This window comes from Populus alba, chromosome 11, assembly GCF_005239225.2.
Source record: "Populus alba chromosome 11, ASM523922v2, whole genome shotgun sequence".
NCBI classification, from domain to species: Eukaryota; Viridiplantae; Streptophyta; class Magnoliopsida; order Malpighiales; family Salicaceae; genus Populus; species Populus alba.
Genome location: NC_133294.1, coordinates 21,550,235 through 21,571,553, shown reverse-complemented (window position 1 = coordinate 21,571,553; position 21,319 = coordinate 21,550,235). Strand labels below are relative to the sequence as shown.

The window sequence follows — 21,319 nt, the reverse complement described above, 5'->3', positions numbered from 1 at the left end:
ACCTAAAATTTTCCAAAAACCAAAACAAAATTCATCAAACAAGCTTTTACATAAATAAAGGAACAAACAAAGGAAAGAAATGTGGGTTGGGCTGGGCTTCCGAAAAACCCGTCCAGCAATTTCAAACTGGACCAAGCAAAAGGGCCTACATCACCATATCCTATTTTGGGGTTTAGGCCCTAAAATACAAAAACTTTAGGGCATTTTTTGTAACACTCTACCCTGCTTTACTCTAATAAGCTGCCGCCCGCTGTTATATAATAGTTTTTTTGTTTTTTCCCGGTTTTGTGGCCTTGGAGAAAAACTAGAGTTGGAGAGGGCTGCCGCCGACGCCGAGAAATCATGAAGACAATCCTCTCTTCTGAAACGATGGATATCCCAGATGGGGTTAAGATCAAAATCAATGCTAGAATCATCGAAGTCGAAGGCCCAAGAGGGAAGCTTACAAGGAACTTCAAGCACTTGAATCTTGATTTTCAGTTGATCAAAGACGAGGAAGGGAAGAGAAAGCTCAAGATAGATGCCTGGTTTGGGTCAAGAAAGACCAGTGCTGCTATTAGGACAGCCCTTAGCCACGTTGAGAACTTGATCACCGGGGTTACCAAGGGCTACAGATACAAGATGAGGTTTGTGTATGCTCATTTTCCCATCAATGCCTCCATCACTAACAGCAATACTGCCATCGAGATCAGGAACTTCCTTGGCGAGAAGAAGGTAATAATTTTTTACTACTTTCGAGAAACCAATTGTTCTTTAAGGCTGGTGTTAGTGTTTGATACTTTTTTCTTCGAAAACTTTTTAATTTATTGATTTTAGGTTTAGAAAGTGAAAAAATAGATCTTAGTGTTCAACTGTTGATAATTTAGCTGGTAGCTGATGGTTTGTGAGATTATTCTATTGGTTATTTTTAAATGATGTTGCTATTGTATGACAAATATACAAAGATGATTCTATTGTTTATTTATTGCTGATGTAATGCAATTTTGATCTGAGACATAGTAAATGTATTGAAATATTGTTGTGAGATTAATCTAAAGGAAGAACATTCATTTGGTTTTGGTGTAGTTCTGTGCTGAATTTTTGTCAATGGATATGGATATGATATGAGTAGTTGTTGCCAGTCAGCAGTGTTATGAGTTTTGACCTTGTAAAAAAACCTGATGTTTACTTTTTGCGGATGATTTTTATTGGTGGATCAATTTGGTAATGCTGTTTGTGTTTGGTTTCTTAAGGTGAGAAAGGTTGACATGCTGGAAGGTGTGTCTATTGTTCGGTCTGAAAAGGTCAAGGATGAACTCGTCCTAGATGGCAACGACATTGAACTTGTCTCCCGGTCTGCTGCTTTGATTAATCAGGTTCGTGTGTGCGATGATGCTTGCATACCTGAATGTTCACTTTTGTATCTGAATTTATGCTTTTGTTCAAAAAACTTTGGTGCACCTTATTTTATATATGAATCTTGCATGCCCAGCAGCTTCCATTTTTCTTCATTTGCTGAAGAAGTTTTTTCTTTGAACAGAAATGTCACGTGAAGAACAAGGATATCCGCAAATTTCTTGATGGGATCTATGTGAGTGAGAAGGGAACTGTTTTTGAGGAAGAGTGAGTCAAGGAGTTTTAGTTTTGTTCATCTGGTAGTTCTCTTCGTGCTCTATTAATACCCTGGTGCTTAAGATGTTTCATCGATCTTGTCTGGAGCTTTCATTTTATAAAATTTTGATTGTTCTGCCTATGTTGTCAATATTTGGTGTGCCATGGGATTGCTCTCTTGTTTTTTTTTTTTGCTACCAGCACCGATGCTATTGTTACCAAATCTTGAACATTGCTGGATAGTTTGGAGTCATAAACCATGGAACGGAGTCCAAAACTATTTACAGGATAGGAAGTGCAAAATGGAAGAAATTTCTGAAATGAAAAGTTGACCTAGGAGGTTGGAATTGAAAAATAAAAACCGAGAGTCAAAAAAAAGAGGCGAGTGAGAAAATAATAAAAATGTCACATGAAAGCAGCTAAAGAAATTGAAAATTTTACTGACACGCCACTTTCTACTACTGAAGACACCAAACTAGAAGACGAAGTCACCAAGTAGCACTGGTTTTCTAGCTGTGCTCTTGAAATAAGGTGGGAGCAGATATGTACATCATTGACAATGATTTATCATTGTGCTGCATGAGATTGGACGCTTTAGATTTATGAAATTATTCATGTGAAGAATCTACGTAGAGGATCATTGCTTTCTTTTTTTACTCATAATTGTTCATGCAAAGGACCTGAATCGAATAAAAGGGACGCCTCAACCCTAAAGATAACATCAAACATTTTCATGAGGGTAGTGGTGGTCACGTATGCTTTTCAAAACAGTGAGCATTCACAGAGAGATTACCATCCAAAGAGGGTCAAAAACAGAGGTTAACATCGAAGAGAGCCAAAGCAGCTTTCTCAAATAGAGGCTATTATCCAAAGAGAGCCAAAGCAGCTTTCTCCAAAGCAGCTTTCTCAAATAGAGGCTATTATCCAAAGAGAGCCAAAACAGCTTACTCAAACAGAGGGTCAAAAAAGCAATCTCAAATGCTTTTCAAAAACAGAGAGCAGAGACATTGCCATCCAAAGAGGGTCAAAGAAGCAAATCTCAACTGCACAGTAGTAATGGCCCTGCTATCCAAATCAAACAATTCCAGAGCACGCACTTGTTTACCAGTATAATTATTAATTTATTAGAAGAAGAAACATAAAGGAGCTAAAATAGAAATATAAAATATTCCAATTCTAACCACCATATCTGCTGGATAAGAAGTAGGAAACAACAGACTTTAAAACGAAAAGAAACCTAAACCTATAAATGGAAAGTGATCGGACGGATAGCAAAAGAAGGTAAACGTCAACAATTTTCAAGAACACCAACCTCGAAAAAGAACACATCTTACAAATACATTACTATAAATTTTCTCTAACTGCACAGTGTGTGAAATCTTGGAAGAAGATAAAAACAGAACAAAGGATAAAAGTCAAATTTGGAGGTGATTCGAACAGTTCGCTGGATATCTTTGATGTTCCTCTCAAGGAGAACACAGTGGAGTTTCTTTGGCACGATCCCTCTATATATAGTGGAACCTACAGTGGTGCCATTTACTATAACAACTTACCTTAATCCATCTTATAGCATTTTTCTCTATTGCTGTCAATTCATTTATTCCAGTCTTGCATAATAATGTAAAGTAATATCAACTTGAATGTTATAATATTGGCTCATCCAGTCATGTCGTCGATTTTTGACCCACATGGAATTAAGAAAGTAAGAGGAGATGATTCTGTATGCTTGTCCAGTCATTTCTAATGATCTTGAAGAGGGGGACACTTTCCACCCGCGAGTGAATTAAGTATATGGTGTCTTTGAAAATGACAGCGATGCGATTCTCTGCTGACACTTCCCACAACGATGTTGTAGGTTTACTTCATTGCTAGTAGTTTTCACTTCCTTTATATATATGTTGCCATTCGAGCGCTCTTCTTTATCCATCATGGCCTGCATAATGAAGCTTTACAAAGCTTTGAAGGGTGCGGCAATTAGCCATCAAGTCCTGTTGGCAATGACTTTCATACAGTTTGGTTTTGCAGGGATGACCTTAATATCAAAGGCAGCGCTAAATGCTGGGATGAACCCTTTAGTGTTCAATGCCTATAGGCAAATGATTGCCACACTTGTGTTGGCACTCCTTGTTCTCTTGATGGAGAGGTTGGTGCTGTTCTTCTCATTTCTATCTTGATCATTTCATGTTGTTTTGCTTTTATGTTTGGCTTGACTTCAAGTAAAATGATTCCTACATGTTTTGCATTCACTGGCAAGTGGTAAAACGGGGTCGATGAACTAACACTCTCTATCACTTTATCCCTGTAGGAAGAAGAGCGGATCGCTGTCATTCAGCCTCTTCTGCAAGATTTTTGTGGCTGCTCTATTAGGGTTAGTTGATGTATCGACAGCTTTTTCAATATAGAACTGTTTACTTACACTTTTAACTTTTGTTTGACAGGGTTAAACTACTTTCAAATTCCTAACTACATGGTGTCTTTTGTTAATGAAACAATTTGTAATCATCTTCATGAGTGAAGCTGGATTAATTTTTATGTGTCTGACTGATGAAAACGTAGGCCAACATTGAGCTTGGATCTATACTACGTAGCGCTCCATTTAACCTCAGCAACATTTGCAGCTGCTATTCTCAATTCCATTCCAGTTGTCACATTTTTCTTAGCTATCATTATGGGGTAAGATGGATGATTTTTCTTTTGCTGAAGAAAAAAAAAAAAAGAGCCAGAGATAGTTTGCAATATTATCTAAAAATTTGAAATGGTAGGTTGGAGGCTGTAGGTTGGAGATCATTTTATGGTGGACTAAAGATCCTTGGAATAGTCATAACTGTTGGAGGAGCCATGCTGCTTAGCTTCTACCGAAGACCTTCGACAAGACATCCTAACTCGCCAAGTCCTGGCAGCAACGATGGAACATTCTTTGTTAATAAATTGGAGGGTAGAACGAGATTGATCTTAGGACCTGTTCTAATGTTCCTTTCTGCCATAGCTTGGTCAACGTGGCTTGTCGTTCAATCAAAATTGCTGGAGCTTTATCCAGCCAGGTTACACCTCTCCACTCTACAGTGTCTCATCGGTTCTGTGCAATCTACTATTATAGCTGCAGCCTTGGAGCGAGAACTTAACTCATGGAAGATAAGATGGGATATTCAACTTGCTTCCCTTGCGTATTGTGTAAGCCTCAGCTTTCCACACACTACTCACTGTCATTACCATCTCACCATCATTAATATTTATATCCTCCTTTTGCAGTTCATATTCAATTTATAACTTGCTTGAACGAATTGCAGGGTGTATTCGTAACTGGGGCTGCATATGGACTCCAAATTTGGTGTATAGAGAAGAAAGGGCCATTTTACGTTTCCATGTTTTCTCCACTTGCATTGGTTTTAACTGCCATCTTCTCAGCAATTTTATGGGCTGAACGATTGAACTGGCAAAGGTTTGTTGCTTTCAAGGGAAAGATACAAATAGTAATAATAACCACAATTAAAGTTTTTCTTATTGTGCAGCCTTCTTAGTTTGTATCTTATGTTTTTGGTGTTCGTTCCACAGTATATTGGGAGGTATTCTGATTGTTGGAGGTCTTTATGGTGTCCTGTGGGGAAGAAGCAAGGCTGAGAAACAAGAAATACATAATGGTGAATCTCCAGCAGAGCAATCTCCAGATATTGAAAGACACTGACTGTTTTCTGTGCTTGTGTGTTTCTCTCATATATAAAGTAGTGTAGCAGGTTATATCTAGTAAATTCCTACTCTGGCAATAAATTTCCTTTTCTTAACCTCGAATGTCCTTCTTTTCCCTTTCTTCTTTTTGTGTGATAAAAATATTCAGCAGAATGACATTAATTATTCTATCGCAAAGATGGAAAGGAATTGGATGCTCTCAACTCAAGTCTTTATTAACCAACCTTTTGTTCCTCCAAAGGAATCACTATCGTTTATGAATGTTGTTTTCCAGGTTGCCAAGGGTGATATTCACCACTGTAGAAATGCAGAGTTAAGAGTATCCAGTTCTAGCAACATACACAAGTTAGACCACATACATAAAAATTCCCCTGGTATTTTCTTACACAGACAAACTAACAACAGGCTGATGAAGAACCTCACAAAATATTTTGTGAATTTCATGTCAAGTAACCATGACCAATCGACAAGGAGCCAATGGTACTTGAAGAATAAAGACATAAAGTAGCTCCATGTAGACATCAGAATTGAAGAATAAACAGGTTGAACTATTATTCCCAGGAAATGAGGTTTAATCTTGAACAGAACATGTTCGTGTCACAAAATACTCTTAATATATATTTTTCAGATAGTGGACATAGCATTACAGCAGAAAATGTGAATATGGTAAAGGCAAAAGCATCTTCAGAGATAGCTGGCTACTGGTTCGTAAAACATGCTCTTTCAGCAATAGTGGGGCATCCTTCTTATCTAGCATGTTTCTACACTGATTGTGAATTCCACTAACTAAAGAAAGAGGTGTCATTCTTCCACAGAAAACAGAGAATTTATTATAGAAGAAGTGGCTGAGATTAATCCTTTGTTTCTATTTAAAGGGAAAATTGATGAACTGTTTTCTCTTCCATTGCCGTGGAAGCAATTCATAACCATGCAAGCCTGTGCTCCATATGCAGCGATGTTACTAGTTCAATTAGCTTATGGAGGATCTAATATCCTCATGAAAATTGCTCTTGAGAAGGGACTCAATCAAATAGTATTTGTGGTTTACCGTCATGTCATTGCAGTGATTTTGTTGGGGCCCTTTGCTTATGTAATTGAAAGGTAAACAAATAAGACTGTCGATGCATGTATTTGTGGGAAATAAATTTTTTTGATGCCTTGATGTACTTTTAAGCATATAATATAAGTACTAACAGAATGGTTTAAGACATCATGGATTCCTAAGGAGAATACATGAAAATTTTTAATTTTTGGAATGTATTTGCAAAGCAGGAAGCAGCGCCCTTCGCTTTCATTGTCAGTGATCATAAAGATTTTTGTGCTTTCATCACTAGGAACTACCATCCATCTTAATGTTTACTATGCTGGTTTAGCATACACTTCTCCGACAGTTGCAAGCGCGTTGAGTAATGTTATCCCGAGTTTGACATTCATCATGGCAGTTTTACTCGGGTATGTATGTGCTCAACTGACCTTATAATGAATCAATTTTAAGTTCACCAGATCAAACTTATTGATTTGCTTCCATCTTACTCAGGATGGAGAAAGTGAAGACTGAAAGCCCTAGAGGATGGGCTAAGATGTTGGGCACGGCTATTTGCATAAGTGGCTCACTGGTTTTTACCTTCTGGAAAGGAGGATATCTGTTTAAAAGTTTTGAGAACAGAGCATTGATAAACATCTATAGCACCAAAGGTTCTGCTGGTGAGTACAGGCATGCTAAAGAAAACTGGATTAAAGGTTCTGCACTTATTCTTACCAGTCATGTTGCGTGGAGCGCATGGCTAATTCTCCAGGTAGTCATTCGTCTGTTTTATTTGAAGTAGATATGCTCATCAAGGTCTTGCTGATAATTCTCACCTGCTCTCTCAGGCTGTAGTTTACAAAGTCTATCCAGCTCGTTTATCGCTGAACACTTTGATTTGCTTCTTCGCATCAATCCAATCTTCTTTTCTTGCGCTGTTTTTTGCAAGAACTCCTGCAATATGGAAGCTGGACTGGAATGTGCAGCTCCTGACCATTATATACTGTGTGAGGGTTTCTGAAATAACTATCTAACTTTGAGACTTCTAAATTGCTTTTTACTTGAGTATATTATGTATATAGGGAGTTGTGATCTCAGCATTAGGCTACTACCTGCAAACCTGGTGTATTAGTCACAAGGGGCCAGTTTTTGTAGCTATGTTTAGTCCACTACTAGTTGTCATTGTTGGACTATTCTCAGCATTTGCATTTGCGGAGAGACTTCATTTGGGCAGGTGAGCTATTCAATTCTAAAGTTTCTCCACTCTTCCCGTTCATCAGTTAGTTACAGGTTGCCATTTCAAAACAATTCAAGCTGTCCATTCTTATTTACCAGTACCATTATTTGGCATTTCCCAGTTTGATAGGAACAGGTCTCATTGTAGTGGGTCTCTACTGTGTACTGTGGGGTAAAAGGCAAGACAATAGCGCTGCTCAGAAGCCTGATGAAGGAAGAGGCTTGGCTGATGGTGAAGCATTGGAAATTTCCATAAATGACTACCCATTGACAGATCCTGACACAAGCGGAAGGAAGTGAGGTTTCAGACTTGCCTAGACTAATTCAAATGCAAGACTGTCAGCAATTATCAAAGTGGCTCTTGAAGTCTCAGTGGTGTCTTGTATTTGAAAAAACTTCACCAAACACACTTCTTTTCTACTCATCAACAAACAATGATAAATGGGATGTCTTGGTAATTGCTGACAAAGGATCCACCAAATACAATGACTAGTTAGTGGGAGTTAATGCCCTGAGGCATCGTCCATTTGCCTAGTAATAGTAATGTTGCGATGAATGGACTATTTCGTTTCAGTGTACTGGGTGGTATTCTTATTGATGGAGGTCTTTATGGTGTCCTGTGGGGAAGAAGCAAGGCTGAGAAGCAAGAAATACATAATAGTGGATCTCCAGCAGAGAAATCTTCCGATATCGAAAAAAGACTCTGTTTTTCTGTGCTTGTGTTTCTCCCATATATAAAGTGGTGTGGCATGTTATATCAAGTGAACTGCTTCTCTGACTCACAATGATTTTCTTTTTCTGTTCCTTTGCTGTCAAATTCTCTCTTAACCTCTAATATCAATTTTCCCACCTTTTCCTTTCTATCTGATAAAAATATTCTGCAGCAAAGATGGAAGGAATTGGATGCTCTAAACTCAAGTCTTTTTTAACCACCCTTTTGTTCCCAAAAACGAATCATCATCGTTCACGAGTTTTGTTTTCCTAACAAGAATTGTAACAACACGGGATTTTTTTTCAGATATCACCGTAGAAATTTATAGTAAAGAGCGTCCCAAGTCTAGCAAACACACAATTTAGACCACATACATCCGAATTCCCCTTCTATTTTCTCACACAGACAAGCTAACATTAATAGGCTGATGAAGAAACTCACAAAATATTTTGTGAATTTCATGTCAAGTAACCATAACCAATCGACGAGGAGCTAGTTGGATACGTTGAAGAATAAAGGCATAGAGGTGCTCCATGTAGACATCAGAGTTGAAGAATGAACAAGTTGAACTATTATTCCCAGGAAATGATCAGGTTTAATCTTGAACAGAACATGTTCGTGTCACAAAGTACTCTAATATATATATTTTCAGTTTGTGGCCATAGAATTACAGTAGAAATTGTGGATTTGGAAAAGGAAAAAGCATCTTCAGAGATAGCTGGCTTCTGGTTCGTAAAGCATGCTCTTTCAGTAATAGTGGGGCATCCTTCTTATCTAGCATGTTGCTACACTGATTGTGAATTCCACTAGCTTAAGAAAGAGGTGTCATTCTTCCACACGAGACAGAATTTATTATAGAAGAAGTGGCCGAGATTGATCCTTCGTTACTATTTAAAGGGGAAAATGATGAACTGTTTTCTCTTCCATTGCAGTGGAAGCAATTCATAACCATGCAAGCCTGTGCTCCATATGCAGCGATGTTACTAGTTCAATTCGCTTATGGAGGATCTAATATCCTCATGAAAATTGCTCTTGAGAAGGGACTCAATCAAATAGTATTTGTGGTTTACCGTCATCTCATTGCAGTGATTCTGTTGGGCCCTTTTGCTTATGTAATTGAAAGGTAAACAAATAAGATTGTCGATGCATGTATTTGTGGGAAATAAATTGTTTTGATGCCTTGTTTGCTTTTAAGCATATAACATAAGTACACCTCTCTGACAGTTGCAAGCGCGTTGAGTAATGTTATCCCGAGTTTGACATTCATCGTGGCAGTTTTACTCTGGTGTGTATGTGCTCAAGTGACCTCATAATGTATCAATTTTATGTTCACCGGATCAAACTTTATTGATTTGCTGTCATCCCATTCAGGATGGAGAAAGTGAAGACTGCAAGCCCTAGAGGACGGGCTAAAATGTTGGGCACGGCTATTTGGATAAGTGGCTCACTGTTTTTACCTTCTGGAAAGGAGGATATCTGTTTAAACGTTTTGAGAACAGGCCACTGATAAACATCTATAGCACCAAGGTTCTGCTGGTGAGTACAGGCATGCTAAAGAAAACTGGATTAAAGGTTCTGCACTTATTCTTACCAGTCATGTTGCGTGGAGTGCATGGCTAATTCTCCAGGTAGTCATTCATCTGTTTTATTTGATGTAGATATGTTCATCAAGGTCTTGCTGATAATTCTCACCTGCTCTCTCAGGCTGTAGTTTACAAAGTCTATTTGAACACTTTGATTTGCTTCTTCGCATCAATCCAATCTTCTTTTCTTGCGCTGTTTTTTGCAAGAACTACTGCAATATGGAAGCTGGATTGGAATGTGCAGCTCCTGACCACTTTATACTATGTAAGAGTTTCTGCAATAGCTATATAACTTTGACACTGCTCAATTGCTTTTTACTGATGTATATTCTGTTAAAGGGAGTTGTGAACTCAGCGTTAGTCTACTACCCGCAAACCTGGTGTATTAGTCACAAGGGGCCAGTTTTTGCAGCTAATGTTTAGTCCACTAAGTTGTCATTTGTCATTGCTGGACTATTCTCAGCAATTGCTTTTGCGGAGAGACTTCATTTGGGCAGGTGAGCTATTAAACTCTAAGGTTTCTTATCTCTTCCTGTTCATTGGTTAGTAACAAGACAATAGTGCTGCTCGGAAGCCTGATGAGGGAAGAGGCTTAGCTGATGGGAAAGCATTGGAAACTTCCATAAATGGCTACCCATTGACGAATCCTGACACAAGCCAAAGGAAGTGAAGATTCAGACTTATCTGGACCAATTCAAATGCAAGACTGTCAGCAATTATCAAAGTGGCTTTTGAAGTCTCAGTGGTGTCTTGTATTTGAATATACTTCACCAAACACACTTTTTTCCTACCCACAAGAAAATAAAGTTTAAATGGAACGTCTTGCTAATTGCTAACAAAGGACCAACCAAAAACAATGACTAGTTAGTGGGAGTCAACGTCCTCCTGCACCAATATCCATTTACCTAGCAATAGCAAGGTTGTGATGAAAGGACTATTTAGTTTCAGTATTCTACTGTATGGCTTAGATTTTTGTTCTTTTCTGATAGTTCAGTTTAAAGTAACATCGCATTGCGTTGGCCACATCAAAAAAGCCATGCTGTCACTTCTAGGAGTTCTCAGTATCAATCACAAACAGGTACTTCAAGTCCTTCTGTACGCACTGAATTGGAATCACTTCAATCTTGGGTTAAAAGCATCTCCAATAAAAAATACTATATTAAAATACTGAAAAAAAAATAATTTTTTAAATAGTATAAATATAACTTTTTTTAATTATATGTATTCCAATTATAAAAAGCTATTTAAAAAAACTAATTATATTTTAATAAATTTCATGTTAAATTAATTAACTGGAGAACAATTAATCTTTGTTTTTTAAATCAGAAAAATGGGTGAAATTTACAGGTAAGTTTGTTTTCTTTATGTTTTGCTTAAATATTGTCTTCTTCCTTCAGTTGGTTCTGTTTTTAAATGAAAAACATTAACGTTGGCCAACGGATACAAAATGAAGACGTTGGCCAACGGATATAAATCAACAAAGAAAAAAATGGTTGCCGATGTATTTATTTGTTTTTTTTACTACATTTGTTTTTTGCTACCAAAAAAAAAAAAGGATATAAATAGCTTTTACTGTACTCAACAGCTATTTTAGCTACGAGTTTAGTTACCCGGTTGGAATTGACATAAACAAATAAAAAGGCTAAATATACAAGATATTTTTTTTTTGGTTTTTTTTTTTTACCTTCTCAGTTGAGATGCTCTAAGTTTTGCTACAGTAAGTTACCAAATTAAGGTTTGCAGGGCTGAATCTGACTTGACTTGGAACCCAACAAGAACAAAAACACCAGCAGGTCTTCAATTAAGGCAGACATGTATGGATCAAAACGGTGATTCCCCGATACTGTGTTGATCATAAAGTCTAGTAATTTGGATGAGGCCTGCATAAAAGATATTAGACATCAAAGGAAAAAAAAAGGAAGGAAAGAAAGAAAGAAAGAGAAAGGAATATACTGTGTTGAATAGTGGGGCATCCTTTTAATTATTAAGCATGTTGCTGGAGAGATTGTGTCTTCCACTGCCAAAAGAAAGATATGCCATCCTACCACTTAAGTGTTGAAGTGGTGGCACCAAAAGCTAGAGATTAGTTTTTAGACATATCTTTTTATTTGTTATGATTTTTTTTTTTTTATGTTCTGATTTTTAAGCTTAAGTTTAGCTAGATATTTGTTTGACTTAGAATAAGTCTATGTGGTTATGTAATCCCATAGATAAATGAGATTATGGATGTTATGATTCCTTTTCTTTATGATAAAGATCTTGTAATCTTTGATTTTGCCTATAAATAAAATTTGAGGGTTGGCAATAACCTTCATGTTCTTGTTCCGCTCCTGGTTCTTTGATTAAGCTAAGTTCTTGAAATACCATTCAACAACATTTGGTAACTTCCATGTTCTTGTTCTACTGCTGGTTCTTTGTTCCTTGATTAAGCTAAGTTCTCTTAATACCATTTAACAACATTTAGTTTCATAGCCCACCTTAATTTTATCTTTGAAGGATTGTAAGTGAAACACATAGATTAGTGATGTTTGAAAATGGAAGCTTCAAGCTTTCCAGCAAAAACACCAATATTCACAAGGTAAGATTATGGTGTATGGGTTGTTAAAATGGAGGCTCATCTCATGGCCTTCGATTTGTAGGAGAGAGCGATAAGCAACCAACTCTATTAGAAAACAATCCCACAATTGCATAAATAAAGATCTTTAATGAAGAAAAGGAAAAACAATACAAAGCTCCTATTTGTTTTCTTAATGTTATGAGTGAAGAAACCTTTAGAATTTTTGCTTGTCAAACTGCCAAATAGGCATGAGATAAGTTAAAAGTTACATTTCATGGTGATGAGAAGTCCAACAAAATACAAACCTTGAATCTCATAAGACAATTTGAAGGTCTAAAGAGGAAGAAAATCAAGATTGTCAAAGACTTCTCAAATCAAATTTCAAAAATTGTGAATCAAGTGAGGCTATTGAGGGAAGATTTTCATGATTCAAAGATATAAGAGAAGGTTTTGGTAAGTTTACTAGAGAAATTTGAACATAAAAATTACTCTCTAAAAGACTGAAAAAGATTTATCAAAAAAGAGTCTTCAAGAGTTAGTAAATGCATTACAAGTAGTGGAGCAAAAGCAAGCCTATCGACAAGAAGGCACAAATGAGAGAGTCCTTGTTTCAGTTTTTTTTTTAAAAAAAAAAGAGTTAGGCTAAGAACTCTTACAAAAGAAATCAATAAGGAAAAAGAAAAAAGAAGGGAGAGATTGGTAATCTAATAACTGGCAACAAAGTAACAACACTAAAGGAAAAGAATGAAGAATTTCCTTACACGGGGCTTGACTTAGTTCATAATGATGAGAATATTTACTTTAGACTAACAATGAAAGGGGGAGGGCTCAGTAGCTTCTGATTTATTAATTTCTTGGTACTTGACTGTGGAGTGGGTAATTTTTTGGGGTTTTTGTTGCATCTGTTTATGTTTCATCCATAGTCTAAGTTCATGGGGATCCCACGTTAAATATGTTGCTTCTCAAGGCTTTGTTGATGTTGTTTTCATGTTTGTTATAGGAGTAAGAGGAGCCTTCACTCTCCTTTGTTGTACTTTTACTTTTTATTTTCTTTTAACTTGTACTTTTTTGTGGTTAGTCTCTTGATAACCATTTAATTAAATCCTCAATCATTATTCAAAATGTGGATGGTATATTTTTCAATTGAATGTCAAGTCTGCATTTTTAAATAATTTTTTAAATGAAAAAAATATATGTTGAACAACTTTATGGTTTTGAAAAAAAAAATACAACAAATAAGGTATATTTACTAAAAAATGCTTTTTATGGACTTAAACAAGCTTTAAGGACATAGTATAAACAGATTACATAGTTGTAATGTTTTGAAATAAATGAGTTGGAAAATACAATAAAGCCCTTGGAGGCTTAAAGAGAGGGTATAAATGATTGAAGGGTAGTGTGGTAATTGACCAATAGTTGATAAATATAAATAGGAAGTAAAAAAAAAAAAAAAAGGGAAAGTGATCTGAAATTAGAGAGCAGAAACGTGAGAGAGAAGGGAGAAAGAAGAAGAAGAGAAAAGAAGGGAAAATAAGGGAAAAAGGAAGAGATTTGGAGGAAATAAGTGAAAAAGGTAAGATTTAGGTTGTTTATTGTGTATAATATGTTAATTAAGCTTTAATTTTAGTTTTGATGAATGTTAGGGTTTTGAGAATTTGTGTTTTGGTTTAAATTGATGAATTAAATTGAATGATGGAGGTTGATTGTTGTGTTTAATTGATGATTTAGTTGATTATGGAAGATTATGATGATTTTGAGTTATAGAATTGTGTAAATGGTGAAATTTGAGTTAGAAATCAGGGGAGAACAGTGGGGTTTCTGTTAAAATCTGGACTGGAGGTTGAAGATGACGAAAATTCAATTTGGTCCCTCAATTTCCGAGAATTACAGTTTAGTCCCCGAACTTTGGAAAATTACAAATTGGTCCCTGGAGCATATTCCGAGATTCTGAACAGAATAACATATGAATTATGGACATAATTACTGTATAGATAAGATAATTTAACACTTTCAATTTAGTCCTCCAATTTGACAAAAAGTACGATTTGACCCTAAAAATTTAGTAAAATTCCAGAATGATCCCTGAAGCATAATGATACATCCTGGACAGAATTGAGGATTAATTAAGGTCAGAATTTCAGTATATTCATGGATTTATGACAAATTTCAGTTTGGTCCTCCATTTGATAAAAGTTACATTTTGGCCCTAAAAATATGGAAAAATTCCAGATTAGTCCCTAGCTGTAATATTAGCTTTTGCAGATTAGTTGATGAATAATTAAGGGTTATTTAGTGAATTATTACCAATTTTTATTAGTTGTTTTTATTATGGATTAGATTTCGGGAAAACCGTTAGATTTAGGGTTTTTAAGAAAATTGACTATAATATATAGGGTTACGGAACACACCCTTAGTTAAGTGTATTAAATAGATTTAAATGTTCTTTCGAGTCGTTTTTGAATATGTCTCCTTTGTATTCAGATAATCCTGATATTCTACCGGCAGGACGTCAGTAGAATTTCCTTCAGTTTCAGCTTGTGAGTGTTGTTTGCTTTTGAGTCAGGTGAGTGGATAATTTTCCATATGCATGAGAAATACTATAAATATTTGATTTGTTAATATGAATTGGATCATGCTTCTTGATAATATATATTGATTATTATCCTTGTTATGATAAAGCATGATCAATTATTGAATCTGAATTCTTGATATGAACCAGTATGTATTTGAAGTGAATTCTGAATTGATGCTCCTCATTTGATTGATGTCATGAGTTGAGCTTTGAGATATGAATATGTTTGTTTGATTATGATTATGAACCTATGGTATGTCAGTCAGAATACCCATGCTAACAGGGTAGTGTTAGTCTTTGTGCACATCGTATCTGAACCCTAGTTGGTCGGGGAGACACCAACCTGTGTGGACTGATCATCCAACAGTACGGAGCCTCATGCTCATTGCATTTTGATTTTCTGACGAGTTCTACCATATGATATTCTTGTTATGGCCTATTTGATAAACCTTCGTATAAGAACTAAAGCCATACTTGTATATATATTTCTCATTGCTATATTACCTCGTGTGTGTATATTGAACGTTATCTACTCACTGAGTTGTTGAACTCACCCTCTCATTATTTATTCTTTTCAGGCTTATAGCTTGATAGCGGGTTACTTTTGTTGAACCTTCCGAACCTGCTTTTGGTTGTAATTTGTATCTTTCTTTTTATGTCAAGTTAGTGCTCCAAAACTATGAAATTATATTAACTCTTGTATTAAGACAATTAATTATATTATGAAGTTAGTTTTGTTATTAGTGCTGCGTTGAACAACTCTGATTGAGTTTTGAAGGATAAGATTGTATGTAAGTTTGGGTTCGCATAGGTTTGGAACCTTGGAGGGGAACCTTGCCTATGTGCCGGTCATGGATCCGGGAACCGGGTCGTGACAAACTTGGTATCAGAGCTTTAGGTTAAAGAAACAATAATATAATTAATTTCATAATAAGTGGAGCATTAGGATCCGTATTGTCTTGTTTGTTGTTTTTGAAATTTTAAATTCTCATCAAGTATGTCTTCTTCCTTGTGATAGATATGCTTTCCTATAATTCTGTGATAATCATCATGCTATTGTTCCAGCATGACTTAAGTGCTCTCACTTTTATTTTAGGAAATGCCGAGGAATAGACGAACAACTGATACTCTTAGGGTAGATGATGATCAGGATGATGTCCCTATTATGCAGTTGATAACTGCAAGGCAGAGAAGGAGGCGTGGTGCACCCGTGCCTCAACATGTTGATGAGGTACCTCCACCAGTGGAGGAAGAGCCTCAGGGGATAGAAGAGGAAGATATGGTTGATGAAACAGGTGTGAGGGTAGTTGACCCTGAGCCTGTTACAGAGGTTCAACAACTTAGCCAGGTTGTGCAGACTTGGATAGAGTTTACTATGGAGAGAGACAGAATGAGGGATAAAGATGTACCCTCGACATCCCACACTGTTCAGGGAGTTAATGTGCCATTGGATGCCTTTATGAAGTTGGCACCTCCTATTTTTACTGGGATAGACAGTTCAGAGGATCCTCAGAGGTTCCTAGATGACATTTGGCGACGATGTAAAGCTTTGGGATGTACAGACCACCGAGCTGTGAGTTTGGCATCGTTCAGGTTGGAAGGAGATGTGGCAATCTCTTGGTTTGAGTCTAGGGAAAGAGCAAGACCAGTAGAGGCTCAATGGACATGGAAGGAGTTTAGCTCCATGTTCTTAGATAGGTTTCTCCCTTAGAGCATCAGGGATGCTCGACTTTATGAGTTTGAGAGGCTATCTCAGGGGAGCATGACAGTGGATGAGTATGATCTGAAGTTCACTCAGCTGTCTAGGTATGCAGAACATCTTCTACCCACTGAGGAGTGGAGGGTGAAGAGATTCATTAGAGGACTCAAATCCTCTATGTATATGGTATTGGCGCCACAAGTGTTTCCATCCTACTCCTCAGCTGTTGATAGCGCCAGGTTGCTAGAGGCGCGTGAAATAGAGGACATGACTGCTGGCCAGTCTAAGAGGCCTAGAGATGAGGGTCAGTCTTTTAGGCAACAGGGAGTAAGTGCAGGTCCGTTTAGGGGACGAAGTGGTCATCAAGGCTCATGGGTTCAGAGGAGGTTTAGACAAAGACCGTCAGGTAGTGGCTCAAGCGGTCAGAGTGGCAGTAGTGGTACCCAGAGTTTAGTTCAGACTGCACCTCGTAGTTCATTTGTTTCACCCGGGGATAGTTCTTCGTGTCAGCACTGTGGAGGAGGTCATAACAGTGCAGAGTGCTACAGAAGAACTGGGGCTTGTTTTAGTTGTGGCCAGATAGGTCATAAGATTAGAGAGTGCCCGAGGAGACAGTTGTTCACTTCAGGGTTATCTGCTTCAGTCCAGCATCCTATTCAGGCACCATCGACGAGCCAGTCTGTGGCTCATGGGGGTAGAGGTTTTGGTGGCCGTGGTCAAAGAGGTCGGGGTGCAGGTGATAGAGGTCAGATACAGCAAGGTCAGGGGCATGCTAGAGTTTTTGCCTTGACTCAGCAGGATGCTCAAACATCCAACACAGTTGTTTCAGGTATTCTTCCTGTTTGCTCTTTTGAAGCAAAAGTTTTGTTTAATACGAGTGCAACTCATTCGTTTGTGTCCCCATATTTTGCCATGAGGTTAGATAAACAACCAACCTTGTTAAAATCCCCCATTTCAGTCTCCACTCCCTTAGATGAGTTAATATTAGTAAAGTATGTGTATCTGGATTGTGAAATAGAGATTGGAGATAAGATCTTTATGGGAGACTTAAATGTCTTAGATATGGTTGATTTTGATGTGATTTTGGGAATGGATTGGTTGGCGAAGCATAGGGCTTCAGTAAATTGTTGGGGTAAGAAAATAATGTTTGATCTAGATCAAGAAGTTGGGTTGGTATTTCAAGGAGATAAGATTGGGTCTCCATCAATTATGTTCTCGGCTATCTCGAGAAAAATGGCCCGAAAAGGGGTACAGTGCTACCTAGCATATATAGTGGATGTAGAGAAAGAAGTTCCCCAGTTAGAGGAAGTTCCTATAGTAAGAGAGTTTATCGATGTCTTTCCTGATGACTTACCTGGATTGCCTCCGTATAGGGAGATTGAGTTCTGTATTGATTTGGTTCCGGGCACTGAACCAATATCAATGGCACCATATAGAATGGCTCCAGCAGAATTGAGAGAGTTAAAGGAGCAGCTGCAGGATTTATTGGATAAAAAGTTCATCCGACCAAGTGTGTCCCCTTGGGGAGCTCCGGTGTTGTTTGTGAAGAAGAAAGATGGGTCATTGAGGTTGTGTATAGATTATAGGCAATTGAATCGGGTGACAGTTCGAAATAGATACTCACTCCCTCGTATAGATGATTTGTTTGATCAGTTACAGGGAGCTCAATTCTTTTCTAAGATCGATCTTCGATCTGGGTATCATCAGTTGAGGATTAGGGAGGAGGACATTTCAAAGACAGCTTTTAGAACGCGGTATGGTCATTATGAGTTTTTAGTGATGTCTTTTGGGTTGACGAATGCACCAGCAGCTTTTATGGACTTGATGAATAGAGTGTTTGGCCAATTTATTGATCGATTTGTAATAGTTTTTATTGATGATATTTTGGTGTATTCGAGGTCTAGAGAGGAGCATGAGCAGCATTTAAGAATGGTGCTTCAAACTCTACGAGATCATCAGTTGTATGGCAAGTTCTCAAAGAGTGAGTTTTGGTTGGAGAGTGTAGCATTTCTTGGGCATGTAGTGTCAAGGAATGGGATTGAGGTTGATCCTCAAAAGATTGAAGCAGTTAAGCAGTGGCTTAGGCCTACTTCGGCGACAGAGATTAGAAGTTTCTTAGGTTTGGCCGGCTACTATCGGAGGTTTGTGGAGAACTTTTCTCGAATTTCTGCACCATTGACTAAGTTAACGCAGAAAAATGTTAAGTTTCAGTGGTCTGAAGCTTGTGAGAAAAGTTTCTTAGAGTTGAAAGAAAGATTGACTACAGCGCCTATTCTAGCAGTACCATCAGGTTCTGGTGGTTACACAGTGTATTGTGATGCTTCGAGAGTGGGGTTAGGATGTGTTCTAATGCAGCATGGCAAGGTTATTGCCTATGCTTCACGGCAGCTGAAGAAGCACGAACAGAACTATCCTACACATGATTTAGAGATGGCGGCTGTAATTTTTGCTTTGAAGATTTGGAGGCACTACTTGTATGGTGAAACTTGTGAGATCTTTACAGATCACAAGAGCTTGAAATACATCTTTCAGCAGAGAGATTTAAACCTGAGGCAGAGAAGATGGATGGAACTACTGAAGGATTATGATTGTACCATACAATACCACCCGGGTAGGGCAAATGTAGTTGCCGATGCTTTGAGTAGAAAATCATCAGGGAGCTTAGCTCATATTCAGGAGGTACGAAGACCTCTGATTAGGGAGTTGCATGAGTTAGTGGATGAAGGAGTCAGATTTGATCTTAGTGAAGCTGGAGCAATGATTGCTCATTTTCAGGTTAAGTCAGATTTGTTTGATAAGATAAAAGCAGCTCAGAAGAAAGATGATTCCCTACTCAGGATTCGAAATGAGGTTGAGCAGGGTAAAGCTGCAGGTTTTGTGATTGGTGATGATGATGTGCTGAGATATAGGGATAGGCTTTGTGTACCTGATGTTGATGATCTGAGGAGAGAATTGATGATAGAGGCACATCAGACAGTTTACACAATGCATCCAGGTTCCACCAAGATGTATAAAGATCTTAAGGTGTGTTATTGGTGGAATAGAATGAAGGCTGATGTAGCAGATTTTGTTTCTAGGTGTTTGACCTGTCATAGGGTAAAGGGTGAACACCAGAAACCTCCTGGATTGTTGCAACCATTGTTGATTCCATAATGGAAGTGGGAGAGGATCACAATGGACATTGTGACAGGATTGCCTAGAAGTCAGGAAGGTTATGATTCGATATGGGTGATTGTTGACAGATTGACAAAATCAGCCCATTTTCTGCCAGTTAAGATTACTTATGGATATGCAAAGTTGGCGGAATTGTTTATTAGTGAGATTGTACGGTTGCATGGAGTGCCAATCTCGATAGTGTCTGATAGAGGTCCACAGTTTACATCGCGGTTTTGGGTGAAATTTCAAGAGGCTATGGGTACTAAGGTGCAGTTGAGTACAGCTTTTCACCCTCAGACAGATGGTCAGTCTGAGAGGACTATTCAGACCTTGGAGGATATGTTAAGGGCTTGTGTTATGGATTTTGGAGTTGGTTGGAGTAAGTTCCTACCATTAGTGGAATTTGCTTACAACAACAGTTATCAGGCTAGCATAGAGATGGCACCTTATGAGGCTTTATATGGTCGAAAGTGTAGATCACCGGTTTGTTGGTTTGAGGTTGGTGAGAAGAGGCTACTGGGACCAGAGTTAATTCAGATTACCTCAGAGAAGATTGAGGTAATTAGAAAGAAGCTTCAAACAGCTCAGAGTAGACATAAAAGTTACGCAGATAGAAGAAGGTGTGACTTAGAGTTTTCAGTGGGTGATTGTGTGTTCTTAAAAGTATCACCTACAAAAGGAGTATTCAGGTTTGGGAAGAAAGGCAAGTTGAGTCCTCGATTCATTGGACCGTATGAGATTCTGGAGAGAGTTGGGGCAGTTGCTTATCGGTTAGCATTACCACCAAACTTGTCTGCTATTCATCCGGTATTTCATGTTTCCATGTTAAGGAAATATATGTCAGATCCATCACATGTATTAGAGGTTCATCCCATTGATTTGAGGGATGATATGGTTTATGAGGTGCAACCGGAAGCTATAGTTGACCGACAAGTGAGGAAGCTTAGGTCGAAGGACATAGCTTCAGTGAAAGTGAAATGGAAAGGCCATTCACGTGAGGAAGCGACATGGGAGCTCGAGGATAAGATGCGCGAGGAGTATCCTCATCTTTTCGATAATCTTGGTAAGTATTCAATCTTTTCTATTAAGTTTCGAGGACGAAACTTTTATAAGGTGGGGAGATTGTAATGTTTTGAAATAAATGAGTTGGAAAATACAATAAAGCCCTTGGAGGCTTAAAGAGAGGGTATAAATGATTGAAGGGTAGTGTGGTAATTGACCAATAGTTGATAAATATAAAATAGGAAGTAAAAAAAAAAAAAGGGAAAGTGATCTGAAATTAGAGAGCAGAAACGTGAGAGAGAAGGGAGAAAGAAGAAGAAGAGAAAAGAAGGGAAAATAAGGGAAAAAGGAAGAGATTTGGAGGAAATAAGTGAAAAAGGTAAGATTTAGGTTGTTTATTGTGTATAATATGTTAATTAAGCTTTAATTTTAGTTTTTGATGAATGTTAGGGTTTTGAGAATTTGTGTTTTGGTTTAAATTGATGAATTAAATTGAATGATGGA

The 21,319-nt window shown here is 37.6% G+C and overlaps 3 protein-coding genes and 1 long non-coding RNA gene across 15 annotated transcripts; 3 read left to right on the top strand and 1 right to left on the bottom strand.

The window, feature by feature from the left end:
• Window positions 1-261: 261 nt before the first annotated feature.
• On the top strand, window positions 262-1,732 carry LOC118040764 (large ribosomal subunit protein uL6). The gene is made up of 3 exons (XM_035047792.2): window positions 262-714; window positions 1,233-1,355; window positions 1,520-1,732. Exons 1-3 carry the CDS (start codon window positions 343-345, stop codon window positions 1,604-1,606), a joined length of 582 nt encoding a protein of 193 aa, XP_034903683.1. The 5' UTR covers window positions 262-342; the 3' UTR covers window positions 1,607-1,732.
• Window positions 1,733-3,125: 1,393 nt separating this feature from the next.
• Window positions 3,126-6,129, top strand: LOC118040752 (WAT1-related protein At5g64700). Of its 4 annotated transcripts, none has more exons than XM_035047775.2 (7): window positions 3,126-3,441; window positions 3,603-3,733; window positions 3,896-3,958; window positions 4,147-4,263; window positions 4,353-4,761; window positions 4,878-5,029; window positions 5,143-5,369. In XM_035047775.2, exons 1-7 carry the CDS (start codon window positions 3,382-3,384, stop codon window positions 5,270-5,272), a joined length of 1,062 nt encoding a protein of 353 aa, XP_034903666.1. In that variant the 5' UTR covers window positions 3,126-3,381; the 3' UTR covers window positions 5,273-5,369. The 4 variants fall into 4 exon arrangements, with proteins under 4 accessions (XP_034903666.1, XP_073268761.1, XP_034903665.1 ...); XM_073412660.1 differs by having other exon boundaries at window positions 3,128-3,441; window positions 3,616-3,733; XM_035047774.2 differs by lacking the exon at window positions 3,126-3,441 and adding an exon at window positions 5,549-6,129 and having other exon boundaries at window positions 3,501-3,733; window positions 5,143-5,228.
• On the bottom strand, window positions 5,802-7,173 carry LOC140956167 (uncharacterized). The gene is made up of 2 exons (XR_012171250.1): window positions 7,034-7,173; window positions 5,802-6,917 (listed from the first exon to the last, which is right to left on the bottom strand). It is a non-coding gene; the product is annotated as an uncharacterized lncRNA (long non-coding RNA).
• On the top strand, window positions 6,203-12,155 carry LOC118040753 (WAT1-related protein At1g43650). 9 transcript variants are annotated; one of them, XM_073412668.1, is made up of 11 exons: window positions 6,203-6,375; window positions 6,547-6,726; window positions 6,812-7,070; window positions 7,147-7,305; window positions 7,381-7,532; window positions 7,657-9,369; window positions 9,471-9,531; window positions 9,618-9,874; window positions 9,951-10,094; window positions 10,824-10,907; window positions 11,573-12,155. In XM_073412668.1, exons 1-6 carry the CDS (start codon window positions 6,203-6,205, stop codon window positions 7,832-7,834), a joined length of 1,101 nt encoding a protein of 366 aa, XP_073268769.1. In that variant the 3' UTR covers window positions 7,835-9,369; window positions 9,471-9,531; window positions 9,618-9,874; window positions 9,951-10,094; window positions 10,824-10,907; window positions 11,573-12,155. The 9 variants fall into 9 exon arrangements, with proteins under 9 accessions (XP_073268769.1, XP_073268768.1, XP_073268764.1 ...); XM_073412667.1 differs by having other exon boundaries at window positions 10,037-10,094; window positions 10,824-12,155; XM_073412663.1 differs by having other exon boundaries at window positions 10,037-10,094; window positions 10,169-12,155.
• Window positions 12,156-21,319: the final 9,164 nt, after the last annotated feature.